This window comes from Myxocyprinus asiaticus, chromosome 8 (genome assembly GCF_019703515.2).
Source record: "Myxocyprinus asiaticus isolate MX2 ecotype Aquarium Trade chromosome 8, UBuf_Myxa_2, whole genome shotgun sequence".
Taxonomy (NCBI): Eukaryota; Metazoa; Chordata; class Actinopteri; order Cypriniformes; family Catostomidae; genus Myxocyprinus; species Myxocyprinus asiaticus.
In genome coordinates this window covers 44436698-44462876 of record NC_059351.1, presented here as the reverse complement: position 1 = coordinate 44462876, position 26179 = coordinate 44436698, and the positions used below count along the sequence as shown (strand labels likewise).

Genomic DNA, 26179 nt, shown 5'->3' with positions numbered 1-26179 from the left:
AACAACACCTTCCCAGAGGCCAAACTGGGCAAAGAGAAATAGAGGGCTTGCAGATCGGTGAGATAGGCCTACATGCACCTTTTTAATAAACAAACAGTTTCGTCTATATTTAAATCAATGACACTAAATTACAAAGCTTTTTTTCTTCAGTCTAACTGAAGAATTTACCTGTGTGATTTTTGTTCACTGTTATCTGTTGGTGTCTGTCACACATTGTGAACAATCGTCATATTTAGAGACCACCAAAAGGTGGCACTAGAGAGTTAATTCCTTCCAGTGCAGTTTGTCAGCTGTAATGTGATCATTTCTCAATGTCAAGTTAATAATTAAGATTCAGAATGAGATTGTAAAATTACTAAATGCAGTCAACATGAAAGAATTTTGATAAATAGCGTTCAATTAGCTATTTAGTTTCCCTGTGTGCTTAGTTAATGTCTGACTTATTCAGAAAATGAGATCTTCCTTGAAACAAACTGCACTTATCAGAGATCCCTTTCTGGTTTACAGGTACACCTGACATTTATATAGCGTGGTAAGCAAATACGATTGCATTAAGCGGTGTTACTTTGACCTGAGGCTTTATTACTTCACACAGTATGTTGAAATATTACAGTGTGGATTTATCACGTTGTTTAATTTAATCTGACTTTATCTTATGTTCTGCTGTAGGCTCATGAGTCATTGTTGTCTCGTACTTGTACTGTAAATAATCATCTCTCGTAAAAAAATAAAAAATATATATAAATATTTTTTAAATCACACTGTGTTTCTATTAAAATAAATCCTTACACATATCACGCAAGTCAAAATAATATTTTCTGGTTCGCGTTATTTTGAATTAAACGTTTTGTAAATAAAAGTGGGCGAGGGAATCTGTGTCATTTTCTGAAATCTGATTGGCCAAGCTGTCGTTCCTAATTGGTTGCTGCACTAAGTGGGCGGAGTCTACGCATAGCTCTGCGCGGATGTTTCCGGCATGATCGTTGTTTGACAGATCAGGACGGATCCACGCTTTCAGGTGCGTTAACTACCAAAACACAGCTTCAAGTATGTGTACAGGCCATCCAGTTTATGTGTCAGCACAGTGTCTATTCAATGTTTGTTTATAGTATTCGTGTTAACGGTGAGAGTTTCCCAGTTGAGGTCGCAGATGGTGCGCTGTGTTGTTCTGCCGAGGTCACGGCACAGCATCACTGTCAACAGCAGCTCGCCGGATCACTTCACAACACTGAATCTAGAAAGAAAACCTCGGCGGATTATTTGGGTTTTTAATAGAAGACGGATCTGCGATCAGTTTCTTTAATATGTGTTTGTTTAGCTTCAGTGTACTGCTATACTTATTTGCTGCTGACATGTTTGTTTAACCCATGATCAGCTGATCAGACATGCATGTGATTCTGTTTCATTATTCTGGCATCTGATGTCGTGTTCTGCATTTCATATATCATGGGATGAGCACAGATCATGTTACCTGGATTCTGGCATGGTCTAGTGTGCTTGAGTGTGTAGTGTAGGCCACAAAAAGGCATGTTTTCGTTCTTGGACTGGCGGTCCACAATGTGAATGGACCACAATCACACAGATGTGTAAACCTGCTTTAGTTGTAACCAGCTGAAAAGACCAGATGAGACCAGCATTTATTTCCATGCTGGTCCAAGCTGGTTTACAGGTGCATCTCAATAAATTAGAATGTCGTGGAAAAGTTCATTTATTTCAGTAATTCAACTCAAATTGTGAAACTCGTGTATTAAATAAATTCAATGCACACAGACTGAAGTAGTTTAAGTCTTTGGTTCTTTTAATTGTGATGATTTTGGCTCACATTTAACAAAAACCCACCAATTCACTATCTCAAAAAATTAGAATATGGTGACATGCCAATCAGCTAATCAACTCAAAACACCTGCAAAGGTTTCCTGAGCCTTCAAAATGGTCTCTCAGTTTGGTTCACTAGGCCACACAATCATGGGGAAGACTGCTGATCTGACAGTTGTCCAGAAGACAATCATTGACACCCTTCACAAGGAGGGTAAGCCACAAACATTCATTGCCAAAGAAGCTGGCTGTTCACAGAGTGCTGTATCCAAGCATGTTAACAGAAAGTTGAGTGGAAGGAAAAAATGTGGAAGAAAAAGATGCACAACCAACCGAGAGAACCGCAGCCTTATGAGGATTGTCAAGCAAAATCGATTCAAGAATTTGGGTGAACTTCACAAGGAATGGACTGAGGCTGGGGTCAAGGCATCAAGAGTCACCACACATAGACGTGTCAAGGAATTTGGTTACAGTTGTCGTATTCCTCTTGTTAAGCCACTCCTGAACCACAGACAATGTCAGAGGCGTCTTACCTGGACTAAGGAGAAGAACTGGACTGTTGCCCAGTGGTCCAAAATCCTCTTTTCAGATGAGAGCAAGTTTTGTATTTCATTTGGAAACCAAGGTCCTAGAGTCTGGAGGAAGGGTGGAGAAGCTCATAGCCCAAGTTGCTTGAAGTTTCCACAGTCTGTGATGATTTGAGGTACAATGTCATCTGCTGGTGTTGGTCCATTATGTTTTTTGAAAACCAAAGTCACTGCACCCGTTTACCAAGAAATTTTGGAGCACTTCATGCTTCCTTCTGCTGACCAGCTTTTTAAAGATGCTGATTTCATTTTCCAGCAGGATTTGGCACCTGCCCACACTGCCAAAAGCACCAAAAGTTGGTTAAATGACCATGGTGTTGGTGTGCTTGACTGGCCAGCAAACTCACCAGACCTGAACCCCATAGAGAATCTATGGGGTATTGTCAAGAGGAAAATGAGAAACAAGAGACCAAAAAATGCAGATGAGCTGAAGGCCACTGTCAAAGAAACCTGGGCTTCCATACCACCTCAGCAGTGCCACAAACTGATCACCTCCATGCCATGCCGAATTGAGGCAGTAATTAAAGCAAAAGGAGCCCCTACCAAGTATTGAGTACATATACAGTAAATGAACATACTTTCCAGAAGGCCAACAATTCACTAAAAATGTTTTTTTTATTGGTCTTATGATGTATTCTAATTTTTTGAGATAGTGAATTGGTGGGTTTTTGTTAAATGTGAGCCAAAATCATCACAATTAAAAGAACCAAAGACTTAAACTACTTCAGTCTGTGTGCATTGAATTTATTTAATACACGAGTTTCACAATTTGAGTTGAATTACTGAAATAAATGAACTTTTCCATGACATTCTAATTTATTGAGATGCACCTGTATATATAATGATTTTGACTTTCCTCTTTTATTTAAAAATGTGCGGTACGGCACTTACAATGGAAGTGAATGGGGCCAGTTCATAAACCTTAAAATGCACACAGTTTCAAAAGTATAGCCACAAGACGTAAATATTATTCATATGTGTTAACATGATTTCTAACCTTCTCTATGTAAAGTTATATTCAATAGCAAGTTTGCAGGGTTTCATTGTTATGACAACAAAGTTGTAATATTGGAAATAACTTTACACAGAAAAGGTTAGTAAGTGATTTTATCAAACTAAAATCATATTAACATGTATAAAGTTCACATCTTGTGGCTATACTTTTGAAACGTGAGTATTTTAGCATTTATCGGCTGGCCCCATTCACTTCCATTGTAAGAGCCTTACTGTAACTACAGATTGTTTTTTAAATAAGAGGGATAATTCGATATTATATTTTGTGGTAATCAACATTATGCAATAAATTCTATCGATTAAGCTTAAAGGAACGTTCGGGCTTCAATACTACAAGTTAAGCAAAACTTGCTGTTACAGTATAGCACAGAAATGATATTTACTCTGAGAGTGTGTGTGTGTGTGGGACAGGAAGTTAAAAAGAGGAGGTTTTGGTTACATTTCTCAACCACGTCTACTGTAAGTCCTCTGCATTGCAGGTTTTTCGGTTCTCGATTCATTGAGTGTCATTTGCATTTGTCAGTTGGGGCCTTTGAAAAAAAACACTGTTTGTAAGTGTGTGTGTCCATTATTTCCAGTTCTCTCATGCTCAAAGGTTGCATACTAAGGGCATTGTTACCCAACGACAATGGCTGTTAGGACTTAGGAGGTGCCCATTAGTGAGTAAAGAATCCTACTTGGCATTTCAGCATTTTACTTACCCTTTCTCATTATTCTTTTGTGTTTTTCATTCTCTCTCTTGTTATTCTATAGCTTGTTATTGACTGTCAGAGTTAGAAGAACTGCAAGATTTGTTCAATGCTATCTCTCCCTGTAATCAGTCTGAATGTGATACAATCACTGTTGGCTCACATCGCCAGCCATTAGGGGTGTATTTTATACACACTTGCATTCAGATGTGGAAATGTGGACAAATCCCTTTATGTCTGCTGTGATCTCTGTAATCTAATCCTCTATACATCCTCCACCCCCAGTGATTTCAGTTGTTTGCCTCCAGACATTGTGATGTCATCACCTGAAGGCTTTAGATGGCATCATGCTCAGTTTGTTAGGCATTGATAGGATATGTCGGGAGAAGGTTTGTGTTTGAGGGTTTGCTCTAACAATAAAGATGTGCTTATGTGTGTAATGAATGTGAAGGGCTTTTATTGTATGCTGCATAGGTCAGCAAAATCAGTGTGTTTGGTTTAGTGAGTGGAAGTGCAGATGGTATGTTTAACGCTGGATGGAAAAGGAATGGTTTGATGGGGAAAATGAAGCAATGGAGGGGAGGAGAAGGGGTCTGATGTGTATTAATTAAAACACTCATTGTTTGGCCATATGGATGTGTGTGTTATGGGAGTTTGTTAGGAATAATGACAATCAGTGGGGAAGGCCTACTGAGACTTCTGTCCATTGCCGATTGTGACCTGTTTGTGAGCACGGTTTACATATAATATTGACATATTCTCTCTTTACTGTAAAATGTAATGGAAACTAGCTCACAGTTCAGCCTGCTGATTTTAGTTTTACATTTTTTGTGTAAGTCTGTTCTACAAATGTGCCATTTCATTAACACTATAAACAGATAATAATTACACTGTCTTAAAATATGAATGAAACCATGGTCACATAAAACCATGTCATGTTATCCACCTATTTATTTGCTGCATTTTTTTTTCTTTCTATTTTACTGCTTCTATTTAACTAGCTTTAATTTTCTGCAAGCTGCAGCGATCCTGATTTGCTGTGTGTGCAAGTGTTTAAGACATTGGTTTTTGCATGTTGCATGAAGCCTGTTGTCTTTTTGTGTGTTGCAGTGGCGATTGTTGATGGCCCAGCTGTGCGTTGAGGTAGAATGGGACAGAGCACATCGGGCCAAGAGTCCGCAGAGCCTCCAGAGGTGAGCTGTATCACATTTATGCTCTCAACTTTACACACACACACACACTCATGCCCAAAACTGCCCCATCTGGATCCATAAGAGGGGTTTTTCTTAACTAGTTTAATTGTTAGTCATCCTGAGGCTAGTTGCGTAAACACTGCATGTTTCAAATCACGGTATATTTGCAAAATGTAAGATTTTTAAAAATGTTTTGTCGCTTTGACTTTACTGCTAAAGCTTAACGTGCACAAATGCATTGCGCTAGAATATGCTAATTATTTGTCATCAGTAGTGGCCCCCTTCTGCAAGTTAGTATTGACTGACAATAGGCCGCAACAGTCTGGTTCCCGAAGTAAAAATCAGATTCTTTTTTTTTTTCCATTGGGGAATTGATTATTAAGAACGATAACATATAAACCTTTAAAGACAGACCTACCGTGAGCTCCGAGGTGATAATCAATGGTATATGCTTCTGTTGACACCGTTAGTAAGCTTTATTTTTTTAAAATCATGTTTAATAGTGGAATTTCTGGTTAAGAACTACACTACCCATGATCATGAGGAGGTAAAATCAGAGAACTGCGGCAAAAGAGCTGTGCAGCTACCGTCCACTTCCAAAACGAGTCGGTTTCCCTACACTCTCAAACTACTTATATGAATACAGTATATCTAAATATAATACAATATACTTCAAGTAGATTGTTTCAATGACCCCGTTTAGACCTGGTATTTAGATGCGTTTTTTGGTGATCCGATCACTTGTGGTCAGCGCTAAATACAGGTCTAATCGGGGTCTAAAACAATTTGTGAACGGATCACAAGAACCACATACGAATGTGGTCATAAACGCATGTAACCGCATTACATTTGAGGTGTAAATGCTAATCCATCCTGAATGCGTCCCAGACAGCAGTGAAGTGCCACCCCTCACCTGTCAATCAACCGCTGTGCTTAAAACAAGAATTTAAACTTTGCCAGTTACAAGCGGCTTTGAAAGAAAATAACTGTCCAATCGGAATATTTTAAAATGCGGATATACTGTATACACAAGCATGAGAACTTCACGGATCTTCTTCAGTGTGTCTGATATCAACATGCATGGACACTTACAGTATGAGAAGCACGGACATCTGCAGCTTAGGTTAATACAACTAATCCACTAAAATAATGGACAATGTTGCTCGAAATTGTGCTTTTGTGCTTAGATTACATTTCAGATGCATCTGGGAGAAATTTCATGCATTTTTTTCCCCACGCTTTTTTTGTCTTTTCTGACTTAGTTGCGCTTTAATGTCATGCACTAACACACTGACATAGTGATTGATGTATGTCATCATGAAACAGAGTCCCTGCCCTCCAAATCCGAACACAAGTGGTCACAGGAGACGCATTTAAGCGACTAGGTGTAAACAGTGATGTGTCTCGCCTGACCACGTGTGATCGGATCATCCGAGACGCATCTTAATACCAGGTGTAAACGGGGTCAATATTTATTATCAACAACTTTCAAATTAATTTTATTTAATTTAAATTAGATAAACCAGCCAGCAACTAACACAGGTGCAACGTGCCCCAAATTTCAGGGTGCCAACTACACTTGCTCATCATCGTTACACGGCTACACAGTCACGCTCCCGACAAATTCCCATCACCATACCCAGCAGAGATTTCGTGGCTCTGACGATGTCCAAGTGCATCATACCCAGGGTAGCCTCTACTTCCTGCCGTACTCCCGGGGGACCACGTCCCACCCCCCCCTTCAAAAGGCTGGATTTTTAAGGCCTGAAGTGTTCGGGCCAGCATTCAGATGCTTCTCTGCTCATCAGTTACTGGAGAGAGACCGTATCAGACCCTTGGGTCTTGGCGACTCTAACAAAAGGCTATTCTCTTCAGTTCTAACGCCAGCCCCCAAAGTTTTCGGGACTCATTCTGACTGTGGTGGTAGACTCAGTCCGTTCAGTCCGGTCATCGACTGATTGTGGTGTCTCACCACTGCACATATGCTCTTCAGCAGTGGACTTCCCTCGACTGTTTGGTAGTGGGCATTATATTAGGCATTGTTCCCTCCCATCAGGAGGTGGTAACAACCGATGCATCCCTCACGGTTTGGGGTGCAGTCTGGAACTACAGAGGCATCAGCAGCCAGTGGTCGCAAGCCCAGTCTATGGACCACATCAACCTTCTTGAGATGCAGGCAGTTTTTCTGGCCTTGAAGTACTTCTCTCCAGTGCTGGCGGGCCGCCATGTGCTTGTGCGTTCAGACAGTACTTCAACTGTTATCAATCTGAACCATCAAGGGTGCACGAAGGCGAGTAGCTTGTTAAGGCTCACTCGTAGCATTCTCACCTGGTCGCTTCCCCGTTTCACATAATTGAGGGCTGTCCACCTGCCGGGGGTAGTTAATCGGGCCGCAGATACTCTGTCCAGGAACTGGTTACATCCAGGGGGATGGAGGCTTCACCCAGATGTAGTCCAGGGGATTTGGAAGGAGTTCGGTACAGCGGAGGTGGACCTCTTTGCTTCAGGGGACAACCCACTTCCCACTGTGGTTTGCCCAGATGGAGACGTCCAGTCCTTTGGGACAGGACGCACTGTCGCACAGCTGGCCGGATTGTCTCCTGTATGCCTTTCCCCAGATTCCTCTATTGAGGGAGATGCTTCACAGAATTGCTCAGGGAAGACACAGGGTGCTTCTGGTAGCACCACGGTGGCTGTCCAGACTGTGGTTTCCCCTACTTCTTACTCTGTTAGTGGGCGGACTGAGGCAGCTTCCCCACAGGAATGACCTATAATCCCAGCTGTGCGGCCATATTTGGCACCCAGAACCGGCCCATCTGCAGTTATGGGTTTGGCCTCTTGGACCAAATCCCTTTTAACAGACTGTGAGCCCTTGGTTGTTCACACTGTTCTCAATGCGAGGGCTACTTCTACACGACTGCTTTATGCCCATTGCCGTCTTGTACAGATTTTTATACTGTACAAACTATAGATTCTATACCCTAACCCTAAACCTAACCCTCACAAAAAACTTTCTGCATTTTTACATTTTCAGTAAAACATCGTTTAGTATGTTTGTTTTTTTGTAAGAGATTTGAATTATGGAGACACTAGAAATGTCCTCATAAACCACATTTATAGCATAATGCCCTTGTAATTACCAGTTTGTAACCTAAAAAAAAGTCCTCGTAAACTACTTAAACCTGCCCACACACACACACACACACACACACACACACACACACACACATACACACTCACACTCAAACACCAGTGTTATTCCTCGTGATTCAGCCCCTCTTCATCCACACAGTGATCCCATCATGTACCTTGCATCACAGCCACTTTCCTTCGCAAGCCGCACCCCCCCACCACCGATCTGTTTAATTCTCTGTCTTATCACCTTCTTTTCATTCTTTTATTATTATTGTTTGCATCTAAAGCTGATCAGAGAACAGTTTTTGCTCTGGCATGAGAATTTGGATGCTTCTCTGCAAACCTCTCCCTGCAGCAGGAATTACACACACCCACATCTCTGTTCAAAGGTTGTGCAATATCGCAATATGCAATATTGCAAGGCTTTGTTTTTGCGTATACTGACAGATCTGCATGGCTCTCAATCCAGAAATTTCTCTGTTATGATAACTTATTATGAGTTATGTGATGACAATGAACAGACACTCCTCTAATACAAATGTATGTGACAGAGTTTAAATGCTGCACACTGACCTGAAGTCACTGATTAGTATTTCTTGATAAATCCAGTGAAGCGTGTTAACATCTACTTGGCACATTTCACACCAGAAACACTCAAGATAAAATATACCACTTCTGTATTAAAGTACTTCCTCATTTTGACACCGAATGTAGCCTAACACATATGTAAAAAATAAAGTTTGTTTTCGTCATTAAACATAGTGATCATCAGTTCATCATTATCATTTGTATATTTGTGTCGTATGAATTGCATTAGAGCTGATTCTTCATTTAGAAGCTAGAAACAAAGTTGTGAAGTTCTCTTTAGTCTTGTAAACAATGCTTTATTGAAGAAAAGTTTAGGGCTGTCACAATTATTTAATTTGATTACTCGATTAAAAAAATTCCTCAATTACGAAATTGCCAAATCGATAAATAAGGCGGAAGTGATGCAGTCACGGACGAGGGTGCAAACACATAACGGGTGCTTCTCAGTCGGATGGCTGCAGCCTCGTTAGGCTGGATATCTCGGCTGTCACGTCATCAAGCACTGTCAAAGGCCATCTCATCTTTTCACGTGCAATAATGATGGCTTGACGTTGGACATTTGATATTCACAAAATACCATCTTATTGCAGTGAGCACGTATAGCGGAGAAACAACCAACCGTCCGTATTCTGGTACACGGGATGCCTACTGTCAAACTTAAGTGTGACTTCTCATTTACATCTTAACTGAAGTTGAAACTCTAAAATTGTACTCTGAAATGCATTCATGTTGTAATGACAACAGCAATTGGGATAGCATTTCTTTTATTCTTTGTTGAAAAAAATCCAGAATGTACACATGAATACCAAATTAATTGAAAATATTATTAAGTTCTTAGGGGAAAGTGCAATGGATAATTCATCTGAGTTTGATACTTATTATAAATGTATTGTTTAGAAGTTCAAAAGTTTGGGTGAGGGAGAAATGCTGGCAAATGTGACATTTTAAAAAAGAAAGTAGGAATAAGTAAAAAGTCAATTTATTATAATTTGTTTTATCACCCATAAACCTTAGCTGGTGATGTTTGACTGTGGATCATGAGCAAGCAGAGGACAGGCACTGGAGGCATTAATAGTAATTATGATGATGATAAAGAAGACAGAAAGCCTGTGATCTACCTATTGCAGTCGGAAGTTAATAAATGGTCGGTGCCAATTAGTCTGCATGCTAACTGCAATACATGGCAGAATTGAACTTTGTAGTGTTTTTGAATCTGAGGTATATCCTGTCAGATTTTGTTTAATGTTAACCAAGACATAATTCAGTGAATCTGATCTAACTGTATTTGCTTGATGAGAAAATATGCAATTTTCTGTAACAGATCACCTGATTTGGTTAAGTTGTTCTACATTTGAACATATTCTGTTTTCCTAATAAGGAAGCACTGTCCCTGTTTTTCATTTTTTTTCTTCTTATATATAATAATAGCTACATCACTCATAACATTATTCAAACACGGTTTGTTTGCTTTCAGAAGGCATGATTAAAAAGTAATCAAGAACACATTGCTTTTCTCTTGACTTTATTCTAGGGTGACCAGATTCCCGCTTGTGGAAAACAGGACAGCCCCCTCCCAGCAAAAATGTAATTGATGTATCCTTACATAGGCGCAGATCAATGCGAAGGAGAGGGTGCATCCACATCTGTAACTGCTGTCACCTTGTACTTTTCGCTGACAGCAAAAAGTTGGCCATATCTGATTATTGGAGGGTACTTGTCCCCCTCAGTGTATATTGTGGTTACGGCCCAATGAAATACATGATTAATATTCGCTTCAGTAGTTATTATTAATATAATTATTTATTTTTATACTGTTTTATTGTTATTATTATTATTATTAACAGCTACAACAACCATAATTCAGCAAATACGAAGCAGAAATTCATAGATGTGTTTTTTAGTAAGTATATTTTGCATGTGCAGAAATGAATGACACATGTACACATTAAATCACACATTAACTGTAATTACAAAAGCTTTTTGTCGTATATCTTCCCCGTTGAGGCGCATGCACTAAATGTTCATACTCGCCGAGATGAATACAAATAATAAATAGCATATGGAGACAACATTAAAATAATAAAATATATATATTACATTAATAATTTATTACTTCTTTATCAATATCCATGCATTTTTACAAGTATCAAGTGTTTATGATAAAGTTGAACAAAAAAGTATTAATAATTCTCACCTCACGCACATAGATTTGATTGGAATACATCACATCCGGTCGGGGTTTCGTATACGGTCTAGTCACTTAAGTTCAAATTTTTTAATGCATCCAAAGCTCAAATCGGATTGTCGGCACCCCACGCAGCCCCCATGGGGGGCCGCAAAGAATGACTTCCGGTCTATCGGAGGTTGTTTGTCGTGTGCAGTGAAAAGGCTGAAGCTCAATGCAAGGGTGAAAATAACGTCACTCACGCGACCTCTGTGAATATTGTACTCTGTTTTGCATGCGAGTGATAGTTAAAAATAAAAACAACAAACAAATAAAATGGCTTTTATATATCTATAAAATAGTGTAACCACAAAACTTATCCTCAATAAACAAGATTGGTGGGAAGATGTTGTTTCTGAAAAGATAAAAGATTTTATTTCCTTTTTCACCCAATTTGGAATGCCCAATTCCCAGTTCGCTTTAAATCCTCGTGGTTGCGTAGTGATTCGCCTCAATCCGGGTGGCGGAGGATGAATCCCAGTTGCCTCCGCGTCTGAGACCATCAACCCGCGCATCTTATCACACGGCTTGTTGAGCGCGTCGCCACGGAGACATAGCGCTGAAGCCTCCACCACGGCATTCACACCCAACTCACCACATGCCCCACCGAGAACGAACCACATTATAGCGACCACGAGGAGGTTACCCCATGTGACTCTACCCTTCTTAGCAACCGGGCCAATTTGGTTGCTTAGGAGACCTGGCTGGAGTCACTCAGCACGTCCTGGGATTCAAACTCGCGAACTAGCGAACTCCAGGGGTGGTAGCCAGCGTCTTTTACCACTGAGCTACCCAGGCCCACCCATATATATGAGTTCTTAACTAAAATGAGTAGATCATGTTGAACTAGTTAAAGAAAAAAAAAGTAGATCTTACATTTAAAAATTTGTGCACACCTGGAGAAGCCAAGAACTGTCAGCTTGAATTATATACATTTTTATATTATAGATCTGCTTTGGGTGTCTGTTGGCTTTAGATATTGTTTGTACAGTTGTTTTGTTGTTGTTGTTATTCAATCGTAAAATACATCAAAACTTAGGCTAATTATTGCATTTTAGCCAAACGTGACTTCACCTCGACAACTGTATGGAATCTAAATTATTAAATAATTTTTCAGATTACTCGATTAATCATCAGAAAAGTTGTTAGATTACTCGATTACCAAAATAATCGATAGTGACAGCCCTAGAAAAATGAGAATAAAGGAGCGAATGAGTAGGAGACAAAGAGAGTAGGAATGCTTGAAGGAATAACAGGCTGGAGGAGATATTGAATTTGCTTTACATAATAATCATAGGACAGGAAAAGCAAAAAAAAACAAAAAAACAAATAATAATAATTTGTGGCGCTCCAAAATGGTTCATCATGAGCCATCTCTCTTCCATTCCTTCCCTTTTTAACCAGACACTTAATTTTCAGTTGTTTTGCTTATTTTTCATTGCTGTGTTTCAGCTCAGGAAAAGCTGGTTGCACTGACAGAAATTAACTTTATTAAGAAATGTTTACCCCCTTCAATTGATTTCCAGTCTTTTGTTTAAACTGTTTAATGGATTCAGTTAAGTGTCTTCCATTTATGTCAATAATTCAGTTGAATCAGTATATTAAAATCGTCACTCAGTGTCTAAACCAGGGGTCGGCAACCTTTTTTACATAGAGTGCCATTTTTTATTTTCCTGGTCAATGGCTGTGCCGACATAATTATTTCTTATATTATGTCACTGTAATCATTTAATCACTAGCACGCAAGCAACAGAGAGTGGAGCAGGCTATTTTATTTATATGATGTTTTTCGCACCTGCATTCCAATCTACATCTTGATGTAGACTAATCCTTCCTCATGATCATGCAGCGTGTTTTCATCAGATGAATGGGAGGCTAAACGGTATTAAAGTGTGACGAGACTCGCACTGCGCGTGCAAGCCATTCGCGCATCACAAGCCGATCAACTATTCAACCCTTTTCGGTGAATCACACCTGCAAAATCCTATTTTGGAATGCAGGTGCGGAATTTATATAAATAAAATAGTCTACTCCTCTCTCGCCGTTACTGGCATGCCAGTGATTACCCCTCCGCTTGCCAATGCTGGCACGCGTGCCATAGGTTGCCGACCCCTGGTCTAAACTATATAGTGAAATATTTTAAAGGTGCTCCTTAAGAAATGAATTGTAATTTTGAAACATATGTATAAAATCATGACCACTCACATGAAATGAGGACTCTAGTCATATCAGTAACCTTATAATAGCTGTTTTATTCTACATGGGGAAGGGGTGCCCTCATGGGGGCTGCCATTTTAGAATCACATGACCAGCTGAGTACTAGCTTAATCTCATTAACCATCTTGTTATTGGACACTTCCACTCTTGGTTTAATATAATCATGGCTGATTGTGAATAGTGAATTTCTACAATGGTATCTGTAACTGATAACTATTGGTTTTGAATGATGCTGCATCCACACCACTAGGTGTCACTCTAAGTCCAAGATGACACAAACAAAAAGTTACTGAGTGCACCTTTAAATGATAGATAATAGAATGTTTAAAAAAAATAAATACATTTCACTATAGGAACCCCCACATTTTTGTCACATTCTGTGGCTTTTTTTTTTTGCCCTGACCCTCACTGATTGTATTATTATCCATTGTGTTTTGCAGAAGGAGGGATATGGAAACATCAAGTCTTTAGTGGATGATCAGCTACAGACAAGCATGGTAAGTAAATACAAATAAATATACATACACTATTACAGAGAAGCAGTGTTATGGCACAGTTTATTTTCAGTCAAGCTTGAGTTTTGCTGTGTAATTGACACTCCAGTTTTCTCTAGATCATTCTCTCTGTCTCTGTCTCTCATTTTCTCTGCAGGTGATGGGAATCGTGATCGGTGCTGGGGTGGCCATCGTTCTCATCGCTGTCCTCCTATTTTTTGTCCTGCGCAGGATGCAGCTCCGCAGTCAGTGTTCCTAAAACTAATTCACGCTATATGTATTCCATTTTTTTATTCTTATTTTGTTTTATTGTTTTTCTTCTTGATTGTTTTGTGTAAAACTATCAAGTCATCTATATTTTTAATACTTTTATCAGATGAATATGTCTGTTGTTGTTGCGCCTTCTCTCAGAACTTGAGGCTCAGGAAGCCCCGAAATATCGTTTTCGTAAAAGAGACAAAGTATTGTTTTACGGGAGGAAGATTATGAGGAAGGTCTCTCAGTCTACCTCCTCTCTGGTGGGCTCCACCTCCTTCTCCAGGCCCCGCCTCAAAAAGAAACAAAAGATGCTGAACATTGCCAAAAAGTATGTTGCATTAGTTCAGTTATTTGGTCATTTGTATTGGCTCAGAAAATCCCCTGAAGCACAGCTGCATGTTTCTCTCTCAGGATCCTGCGCTTTAAGAAGGAAGTGCCCACTCTGCAGATGAAGGAGCCTCCTCCCTCAGTGCTGGAAGCAGATCTCACAGAGTTCGACGTTGCCAATTCTCACCTGCCATCTGAAGTGCTCTACATGCTCAAGAACGTCCGGTAAACTCCCAGTGTTTGTGTTCGTTGTTTTACATATGAAATGTAAGCTGTAATGAACAGGAGGATATATAAGGTGAATTTGAATCACCCCAAAGGGGCTCATTTTCTAAAAAAGACATTCTGACTCATTACCCCGGTTATTACACTGCTACTTACCACGTAAATAAATAAATAAATTAGTAATATTAGGGCTTCAACTAACGATTATTATGATAATCGACTAATCTAACGATTATTGGAACGATTATTTGACTATTCAGCGATTATTGCAATGATTAATCATGAGCTCTTAACCGATTATTTAGCTTGTGCCCCGACTTAAAAGGTTGTATTGGAAAACTAGCCAAAACAAAAACAAATCAAAAACGTATTTTGTTGCCGTGTATAATGGTGCGAAGTCTACCCTCTCTCACCTTTCTTTTCACTTCAATCCATCTTTAACTCACAAAAAAACAAACTCTCTCTTATTAATAAAGCTGCGTATTGCCAGTTTTCTTCACGATAAGAAATGCACAGTGACATGATTTAATATGTCACGAGCCATCACGTTATAATCTAGCTGCATTAAGCGTGCGCGCTTAAGAGTGTGCCTCAGCCGGGTGCAGTTTCAATCTCTCCCCCTTATATCGGGACATTCGCGCAACTCATAGAAGAGGCGCTGACCACACAGAGAAATGTCAGTTTTGGAGTTTGTAGTTATTTACATTATCTGCTTCTGTATTATTTGAAATTTAATAAATCTAAAACGCATTAAATATAACTGCATTTAGGATGTAACGCCGGGGTGTTTCCTTTAAAGAGCTCTGGCTCCGCTTATTCCACAACGAGAGTGCTTCTGTATTTGCTTATTTTGTATTTTTGCATTATAATTCCCTCATACTGCGATCTACATCAACTGAAACTGTTTGGAAAGTTTAGAGTGCATCTGGACTGTGAGCCGTTTTCTTCCTCTCCTCAGTTTGGAGTGAGCTGCAGTGCTGCTCTCGCGTGTCATCATTAGAGTTTAATGTGATCTCATGTTACGTTAAATGAGATCATACAACTATTCGATAGATTTTTTATTGTCGACGTTGTCGATAACGTCGACTAATCGTTTCAGCCCTAATTAATATTGATATGAGTCTAAATTAATATTTTATGTGAGAAGACGTGCAACGAGCACTGCTAGGGAATTTGGTTTGTAATTATAACAATTATTGGACCACAGAATTTAGAGATTGACCAATCAAAATCAAGTTTTCCTCAGAGCAGTGGAATATGATTCTAGAATTACTATACAAGACTTTATTACAAGCCCATTATGCAGTTATTAACTACAATACATTTGTGTGGCTTGGGTCTCTCTGTCTCTCTCATTTAGTGTGTTGGGCCACTTTGAGAAGCCGTTGTTTCTGGAGCTGTGTAAGCACATGGTGTTTCTACAGTTCCAGCAGGGTGAATATGTCTTTAGACCCGGTCAGCCTGACAGCAGTATATATGTGGTACAGGACGGCAAGCTGGAGTTATGTCTTACTGGACAGGTGAGAATGTGTGTGAATGCATTATGGCTCAATTAGTATTAGGCAGTTATGACTCACCTCTCTCTCGCTCAGGATGGGAAGGATGGAGTGGTGAAAGAGGTTTACCCTGGGGACAGTGTCCACAGTCTGCTGAGCATCCTTGATGTCATCACAGTGAGTCACACTCACAATTCTACTTTCTCTGTGTGTTCATGTTGTTTGTCCACTCATTCCCTGAACACGCTTGCCATTTCAATGCAGGCAAGAACTTGTAATTTTATGTAATACGTTCTACAACATCTGCTTATACTTTATTCACTTGTCTGTGTTGTTCAAGGAAATGGTCCTGACTAGTGTCAGAAATTAAATTTTACATTAAGGGTCAATATTTGCCCCCGGATTTGATTCTCAGGGGCATTTTTACCTTTATGAGGGCTTTTTTTTTTAACCGTTTTAAATAATTTAAAACAGTATATAATATGTCGAATATGTCCGTTTAATCAATTAAAGGATGACAATTTATTACTTTAAATCAACATCAACTTATTTTATGCCATAATATGTTTAACTAGGAATTTTAATATATTAATAAGAACTATTTTAGATGTTATAAAAAACACACACAAAAAAAAACAAAAAAAACAGAAAAACATTCATTACGATTTTTGCCCCAGACATTTTGAATTTCAAGGATATTTTATCATATTTTGGTAGCATTTTTGCTCTGAGACACCCTTTATATCTGACCCTGGTCCTGACTCTTAAGAAGAGTAGTTAAATACTTTTGGGAAGTTGATATATCCTGTGGTGTAACATACTGTTTTAAATATTAATTTGTCACACCACAAGACCATTGTAACCTCGAGCGACCCCGCGTCCTTCTGCGTGGATGTTGTATTTTGGCTTTGCAATACGTGATGCATAATTTAAATTAATTTAAACTGACTGATCTCAGTTCAAAAGACTGTGGGCTGTCAGTAAAGGGTTAAAATTTCATGTGACAAAACAACATGGCACCGATCACAGTGGAGTTTGTCTTTAGGAGAAACACCAAAGAAACTACATCTGTTTAGATACCTAATTAAGTTTTTTACATTGAAACCTATTTGAGTAAAAAGATTACAGTCTCTAGTTTCATCCGATATGGCATTTTTCAAATTTGAGCGATTTGTCGCGATACAGCATGCTGTTAAACACAATATATACTATAGTGGACGATAGTGCTATTTTTTTCATTAGAAATCCTATATTTACTGTGCATTATCACATTGAGAAAACAGTTTGCTTTCAGAGGCTTTATATGGAGTTAGAATGAAAATAAGGTGCATTTCGAACTGTTCTGAGACCAGTGCAGACAGACAGCACACTGGAGGTTAAGTCATTCACTAAATAGGGAGCAAGGGAGCATCCTATGCAGCCAAGTGCATTCACTCTAAACATCCGACCAAAAGGTTCAGTTTCAGGCTGCAGATGATGTTTGGACCACTCACAATGGTAATCAGTACTTGGATTCAGAATTTATAATGTAATTTAATTTTAACATGGTTGGCAGTGATTGGATGATGCTGGCCATTACTTTGAATCAGAATTGTTCATGCTAATTTATGATTAGTAAAATTCTATCACTTGTTTGTTTGACAGTGCAAAGAGAGAAGCAGAAAAAGTTTGAAACATTTAAAGTCAAATTATTCATATTTGTACAGTTTTTTATTTTTGCTTTTCCCAATACACATTGTTCCAAAGCAGCTTTACAGAAAATCAGCTGTAATGTCAGTAATATCTAAAAACATGAATGACCAACACTCCTGGAAACAAAATAAACATTTTGTTAAAACAACTTTCTATGGTATTATTTAAAACTTCATAACTTAGTCCTGCTGTCCAAATATGTGGACATATATTTTTAGGAAAACGATTTGCTCTAGAATTTTTTTATTGCAGGCGTGATTAGCACCTAATAAATAAGCTAAATGACAAAAACCCTAAACCTAAGCACCTTAGATAAACACTTTCCCTTATACATTTATATACATTTTAAACTAAAATCTTGATGTTGACGTAAAAAGCTTATGGACATGCTATGTGTCAACTACCATAAAAACCACTTGAAATTGGAATGACATGTTCTGATATTATGTAGAATTCAATGATTAAAGTGGTTTGCATGTGTGTATTTGTGTATTTCAGGGTCACCAGCGACCATATAAGACAGTGTCAGCGAGAGCAGCAGAAGTGTCCACTGTCCTCAGACTGCCTGTGGAGGCCTTCCTGTCCATCTTTGAGAAATACCCAGAAAGCCTTGTGCGAGTGGTGCAGGTCTGGTTTTATACACAGATTCTAACAGTGTTTTATAAGGACAGTGTAAGTGTGTGACTAAGTGATGATGATGGCATGTTTCCTGTTGTGTCCTGTCTATAGATCATCATGGTGCGTCTTCAGAGAGTGACGGTTCTGGCCCTGCACAACTACCTGGGGCTCACCAATGAACTCTTCAGCCATGTGAGAATATACTGTATACGTATACACGCATACACCCTTTCTTTCTTATGACTGGTTATATTAATATTAACTATGTTGTCCCACTTAAGATACACACTTGCATGGTAAGCACATTTTGTGAGGCTACATATTAGTTCCACTAAGGTGGAATCTGCTTGATTTCCTGTTCTCTTTCTATCTGTCTTTCTTCAGGACATGCAGCCTCGTCCCTCACCTCTCTCTCCTCATCCGACACGCTCCAGCCCTGTACGACACAGCAAACGGTTCGGCAGCCTCACTGTCCCTGACAAACACCGTGAGGCCGCCGTCCAGAATGCAGCAGGTTAGAAACCACAATACATACTACATACACAATACATATATATATATATATATATATATATATATATATATATATATATATATATATATATATATATATATATATACAGTTGTGCTCAAAAGTTTGCATACCCTGGCAGAAATTGTGAAATTTTGGCATTTATTTTGAAAATATGACTGATCATTGGTCTTTTATTTAAGGATAGTGATCTTATGAAGCCATTTATTATCACATAGTTGTTTGGCTCCTTTTTAAATCATAATGGTAACAGGAATCACCCAAATTGCCCTGATCAAAAGTTTACATACCCTTGAATGTTTGGCCTTGTTACAGACACACAAGGTGACACACACAGGTTTAAATGGCAATTAAAGGTTAATTTCCCACACCTGTGGCTTTTTAAATTGCAATTAGTGTCTGTGTATAAATAGTCAATGAGTTTGTAAGCTCTCACGTGGATGCACTGAGCAGGCTAGATACTGAGCCATGGGGAGCAGAAAATAACTGTCAAAAAGACCTGCGTAACAAGGTAATGGAACTTTATAAAGATGGAAAAGGATATAAAAAGATATCCAAAGCCTTGAAAATGCCAGTCAGTACTGTTCAATCACTTATTAAGAAGTGGAAAATTTGGGGATCTCTTGATACCAATCCAAGGTCAGGTAGACCAAGAAAGATTTCAGCCACAACTGCCAGAAGAATTGTTCAGGATACAAAGAAAAACCCACAGGTAACCTCAGGAGAAATACAGGCTGCTCTGGAAAAAGATGGTGTGGTTGTTTCAAGGAGCACAAAACAACGATACTTGAACAAAATTGAGCTGCATGGTCGAGTTGCCAGAAAGAAGCCTTTACTGCGCCAATGCCACCAAACACCTTGACACACCTCACAGCTTCTGGCACACTGTAATTTGTAGTGACGAGACCAAAATAGAGCTTTAAGGTCACAACCATAAGTGCTATGTTTGGAGAGGGGTCAACAAGGCCTATAGTGAAAAGAATACCATCCCCACTGTGAAGCATGGTGGTGGCTCACTGATGTTTTGGGGGTGTGTGAGCTCTGAAGGCACGGGGAATCTTGTGAAAATTGATGGCAAGATGAATGCAGCATGTTATCAGAAAATACTGGCAGACAATTTGCATTCTTCTGCATGAAAGCTGCGCATGGGACGCTCTTGGATTTTCCAGCATGACAATGACCCTAAGCACAAGGCCAAGTTGACCCTTCAGTGGTTACAGCAGAAAAAGGTGACGGTTCTGGAGTGGCCATCACAGTCTCCTGACCTTAATATCATCGAGCCACTCTGGGGAGATCTCAAACATGCGATTCATGCAAGACAACCAAAGACTTTGCATGACATGGAGGCATTTTGCCAAGACGAATGGGCAGCTATACCACCTGCAAGAATTTGGGGCCTCATAGACAACTATTACAAAAGACTGCACGCTGTCATTGACGCTAAAGGGGGCAATACACAGTATTAAGAACTAAGGGTGTGCAGACTTTTGAACAGGGGTAATTTCATTTTTTTTCTTTATTGCCACGTTTTGTTTTATGATTGTGCCATTCTGTAATAACCTACAGTTGAATATGAATCCCATAAGAAATTAAAGAAATGTGTTTTGCCTGCTCACTCATGTTTTCTTTAAAAATGGTACATATATTACCAATTCTCCAAGGGTATGCAAACTTTTGAGCACAACTGAATATATATTTAAGCAATATCACACGAGCAAGAGTGCTAAATGGCCCTACATCAGCACTGCTGCGATTCAGCTTAGTGCTGATAGCACGATTGCGAGTGTGATACTGCTTATATACAACAGTTCAATGAACAAGTACATTTTTAAAAATTAGGAAAAACTGAGTACGGCCATAAAAAACTAATTTGTGCATGGAACTACTTTCTTACACCACAGATCAGAATCTGCCATTGCTGGTTCAAAACAAATGATGTGTCCAAGCCTCTCAAAAACATCACTTTAGAACTAGAGAGAGAGAGAGAGAAAGAGAAAGATGGAGCGTGTGCGATCACCTTTTGCTGATGCTCTAGTCTGTTAGTCAGCTTTCTGAAGATAATGTCATTTTGGTGAAATTCATCCTATTTTCTCAGTGGAAAAATGGCTGTCCAAACGGGGGGTATTCCTCCCTATTTCGCGGTAGCTGGTGCGCAAGAGTCTTTCACTATAGAAACTGCAATGTCCTCTGCCATTTTGAACAGTATTTTCTCTCTAAAGTGGCAACTCCGGTAAGAGGTAAGCGCCTTGAGTTTGTGTAATTAATCAGTCTGTTGTGTCTCTCTCAGTTGTGATGAGCCTTAATGCTGAAGTTGTTAGTTTAAAGCCGTTTAAAGCTATTTCCTAGCTTTAGTAGTGTAGTAGTAATACGAGTGATCACGGAGTGCTGTTTAATGTAAACACTGACTGATGCTGACTTCACATCACCAACTGGCTCATATTATACATATAAATTGTCTTTTACCTCCATCTGCTGGCTAAAATATGTAATGTCACAAAATTAAATGTAAAGAGACAGATAGCTCTTAACACATCTGCACAGCTCTTACACTTTAGTTTAGAACGGCACGAACACAAGCGGAGTGATACACTCAGTGAAGCGTCGAGTGCTGATGGTGTGAGACCATCAGTACTCATGGAACATCTCTTGTCCAATCAGATTCGAGGACAGGAACTAACTGGTGTGTATATGTGTATATATATATATATATATATATATATATATATATATATACTGGCAGCCAAAAGTTTGGAAAAATGTACAGATTTTGCTCTTATGGAAAGAAATTGGACATTAATAACGTGAAAAATTACCATTACATTTTGAAAAAAGAAAATTCATATATATAAAGCATTCTCTCTGAATTCATCTGCATACAGTAAATACTGCCTAATGAGAGAATGTTAATTGAGAAAGTCCCTTACAAGTAGGTTTGTTCACAGTCAGGTTCCAGCATTAGTTAGGAATAATGGAGCTTAGCTAATGGCAAATACTGATACAAATACAAAAAATTAATATGTTAGAGGAATTTCTGATGGTGTTGAGTCATATTAGTCCCTTAGATTTGTTTAACACTGTTCAGAGGGAGAGCTGATCATCGATGATGTCACTTTTTCTCTGCAGCTGGGGATTATGGGAAGGATGCTGGCACAATCCCGACTCTCAGTAGGACCATATCCATGCCTATAGACATTGCAGGTAGGTGTGGCATGTCTCTCTTTCAAAACAAACAATATTTCCGTGTGCTTTTTGAGTTGACCTTTCCTGTGTCCCCAGTCCATTTTACACAGAATCGTATGAGAGGGATAGAACTGGGTAAAAATATAGATCGTTCATTTGAACAATCTCGATATCGTTTCTTAAATCCCAAGATCGATCTTTTACTCTATGCTCAACCCTCTACTTCAGTGAGAGGAAATCACTCGCATCTGCAACCAAATTTTGCGCTATTCGACTAAAAATGTCTATGATTAGCCACTGGTTGATAAATGTTCAGATTTCACTCACCAGTGATTGTGTAGTATAGTGGTGGAATATTCAGTAGCAGGATCCTTTCACTGTGTGTTGAGAGTAAAAGTTTGGTTTGACTTATTCCATGTGTGTGTTCAAAGACGAGATCCACGCAGTTCATTTGTCATTGAATAATGTCTCTTTTAACACCCTTTCTGTTCTCTACAGTCAGTTGTTGATCAAAAACAACAAAAAACAAACATTTAACTCTAATTACGCATAGCACGGATGAGGTAAGAAGCCATCCGAGTCTCCCTCGTTAACATGCGCTCATTTAAGGCCTCGATATACTTCCTACGAAATCGAAGAACGAATGGGTGTGACGTCATTTAGAACAAAATCTTTTTGCGTTCGTTTCGGTGGTTCGTAACAGCTCGCTGGGGCGAACTTTTAGGAAAACTTCTTACCGGCTGCTAAACACCTTCTTACTGCCATTGGTCCATGTCATTGGTAGGTGTAACCTAGAGCTCCACCTACCTTGAGGCTGACAGCTCATTCTGTTTATGTTGTTCAGTCGATCACAATCAGTCAACAGGAACAAACCGGCGTGTAGCGTTATTTGCAAGCTGGTGCAAATTTACCTACTGGTTGATAGTTCGCTTAGAGACATTTTCCAAGATCATGTCATATGATTTTTTTGTTGTTGTTTAGTTTAGTTAGTCCACTAAAGGAATAAAACCGTCTCAAATACTCTCAAGTGCTCATTCACTCGTGCCATAGGCAGCGAAAGCCATTCACACATCTGTCTAAAGCAAGATATGTCTCTATCATCATTCTTTTGTCTTTATTCTGCACATAAACTCTTTTATACACTCATATTTGCAGTAGTATCAGTGTCGGCAAAAATCACCGTAGCAGAGTTTAACTGCCGCATATTATGGCCGCATATAGCGTGTTAGCGCATTAGCTTCATGAATTCATAATATAAACAAGACAAATTCAACATTATCTTCTGCATATACAGTATATTACTCTAAATCATCATAGAGTGGTTAAAACAACTTATTTTACTGACCTTATGTGAATTCTACTCATAGAATGAGGCATAAAGTCATTGATAACACATTTTAATGTCACATTAGTTAGGTTTTACTGAGCGTCCTCAAATTTAAATGTACTACTAAACACCTCCCACATCGGTGTGGCGGGTGTCTAAATGTTCGGAAACAGTATACTGTTGCTCGGCCGTTTAGAAGTTCTTTTTGCTCCTGAACGAAGAAAGAATAAGAACTTCTCTGGAAGTATATCGGGGCCTTTGCAGATGCTCTTCACAGAACAGCAGGTTTTCTTAAAGAGACAGTACCGTTTTTTTGCATGAGTTTAACAAATCAATGTAAATATCTGTAAATAGTACAAATTATGCTATTAAACAATATATTTAGAAAAATGTATATTATCATAATGTACCTTGTGAGAAGGTACTCTGTATAATTAACAGCATTAGCAAGGAGAGAACTTATTTCATATGTAAGCTAAATGGACATTATAACTGAAATATACCCATGTGAATCAACATCGAACCGATTTCTGATATCGAATCGGAATCAGAATCGAATCGAATTTAGAGCTTGTGAATCAGAATCAAATAGAATCGGGAAAGCTGTATCAATACCCAAAATAATACGCAAAATAAAACCCTGATTGGTTTGATTACTTACAAGACAAAAAATAAATAAATGGCATAAAATATTAATTTGAGTTGGAATAATTTTATGATTTCATTTTGATTCTTATCCACAGAGCTGTGTAATAAGTATGATTAAGACAGGACATGGCCCCTGAAATATGTTTGCATTAGAGCTCACAGCACTGAAAAAGATGATCTATGTTGATTCTGTCAGTTGGCATCTGCATAAAAGATTTATTTTTGTATAAATCATGCTTTGATATTATTGCTAAACTTTTAATTTTATGCATGTGTGCACGTGTTACAGGCATGCAGAAGAGTCTACGTTCAGATTTTGACATGGCTTATGAGAGAGGCCGTATCTCTGTATCTGCCGAGGACGGCACACCTACCCCACCTACTTTCACAAGAGTGAGTATACATGTGTATATGCAGTATATATATATATATATATATATATATATATATATATATATATATATATATATATACACTGATACTGTGTGTATGTATATACAGTTGTGCTCAAAAGTTTGCATACCCTGGCAGAAAGTGTGAAATTTTGGCATTGATTTTGAAAATATGACTGATCATGCAAAATGTCTTTTATTTAAGGATAGTGATCATATGAAGCCATTTATTATCACATAGTTGTTTGGCTCCTTTTTAAATCATAATGGTAACAGAAATCATTTTGCATGATCAGTCATAATTTCAAAATCAATGCCAAAATTTCACAATGTTTGCCAGGGTATGCAAACCTTTGAGCACAACTGTATAAATATATATATATATACACACAGTACTATGCAAAAGTCTTAGGCACATAAGATGCTTCACAAAAACATTTGTCTTAAGATGGTTATTTATATTTTCAACTTTAGTGTGTCAATAGGAAATATAGATTCCCAAACATTTCTTTTGCAAATAGAATAGAATAGAAGAACAGGGAGCCCTGCAACAGATGGCATGGTCGCCACAGAGCCCCCCCACTGAATATTGATTCAGTCTGGGATTACAGGAAGAGACAGAAGCAATTGAGACAGCCTAAATAGATAAAAGAACTGTGGCAAATTCTCCAAGAAGCTTGGAACATCCTATCTGCCAACAACCAAGAAAAACTGTGTCCAGGTGAACCTAGGAGAATTGGTGCTGTTTTGAAGGCTTAAATATTGATTTAGGTTTTTTTTATGTTTACTGTATGACGTTAATTGATAAATGAAAACTATTTATGGCATTATTTTTGAAGACATCCTCACTATGCAAAATTTTTTACACATGCCTAAAACTTTTGCACAGTACTGTATATACAGTATATAAATATATATCTTCTCTCAGATATTTCAGTGAGAAAATGTTTCTGTAATATGTTTAGATTAGGTTAAATTAGAGAGAAATCATGCTTGTTTCCATAAAAGAAATAAAGCTTATTTAAAGGAAAAAGATCTTGTTTGTTTTCTGTCTCTCAGGATCAGCGGGAGAGGAAGGTGACTGTGGATGAGGTTCCGTCAGGTGTGTATCTGTATCCCGAGGAAGAGTCAGGGATGGAGAATGTTTATGGCCCGTTTCCAGGACGACCCAATGCCACACTGTTCGAGGAGGCCCAGAAAGAGATTCTCAAGCTCATGAGGATTGAGGTACCTGCTTGTGTATGGTGCTGGATTTCCACTGATTTTTGACATCACATTCTCGTTACTCTTTCATCTCCTCTCTGTTTATTGTTGTTCTTCAGGACCCTGCGTTGCTGAATGGAAGAGTGATGCTTCATCATGCTAAAGCTGGATCTGTGTTAGCCCGACAGGGAGACCAGGTGCTCATCCTCTCTAATCTCCTTTCCTTTCTTCTCTGATGCCTATTTTTAGCATCCATACATCTCTTGTTGTTAACAATCATATGTTTGTTATGCCACTTACATCTCTTGTGACATTGCATTATTAT

General features: G+C 38.7%; 1 protein-coding gene across 5 annotated transcripts in view; it reads left to right on the top strand.

The window, feature by feature from the left end:
* Positions 1-962: 962 nt before the first annotated feature.
* LOC127444871 (patatin-like phospholipase domain-containing protein 6) overlaps positions 963-26179 on the top strand; it is a 51613-nt gene continuing 26396 nt past the window's right edge. For 2 of the 5 annotated variants that reach the window (XM_051704464.1, XM_051704465.1), the window contains exons 1-15: positions 4022-4075; positions 5216-5298; positions 13903-13959; positions 14114-14201; positions 14368-14542; positions 14626-14766; positions 16127-16286; positions 16359-16439; positions 18453-18581; positions 18684-18764; positions 18957-19086; positions 22228-22302; positions 24549-24652; positions 25711-25878; positions 25974-26051. In XM_051704464.1, coding sequence (XP_051560424.1) covers positions 5254-5298; positions 13903-13959; positions 14114-14201; positions 14368-14542; positions 14626-14766; positions 16127-16286; positions 16359-16439; positions 18453-18581; positions 18684-18764; positions 18957-19086; positions 22228-22302; positions 24549-24652; positions 25711-25878; positions 25974-26051 — 1512 coding nt within the window. In that variant the 5' untranslated portion in view covers positions 4022-4075; positions 5216-5253. Of the gene's footprint in view, positions 1019-4013; positions 4076-5215; positions 5299-13902; positions 13960-14113; positions 14202-14367; positions 14543-14625; positions 14767-16126; positions 16287-16358; positions 16440-18452; positions 18582-18683; positions 18765-18956; positions 19087-22227; positions 22303-24548; positions 24653-25710; positions 25879-25973; positions 26052-26179 lie in introns of those variants that run through there. The other 3 variants (XM_051704466.1, XM_051704468.1, XM_051704467.1) reach the window with 3 other exon arrangements.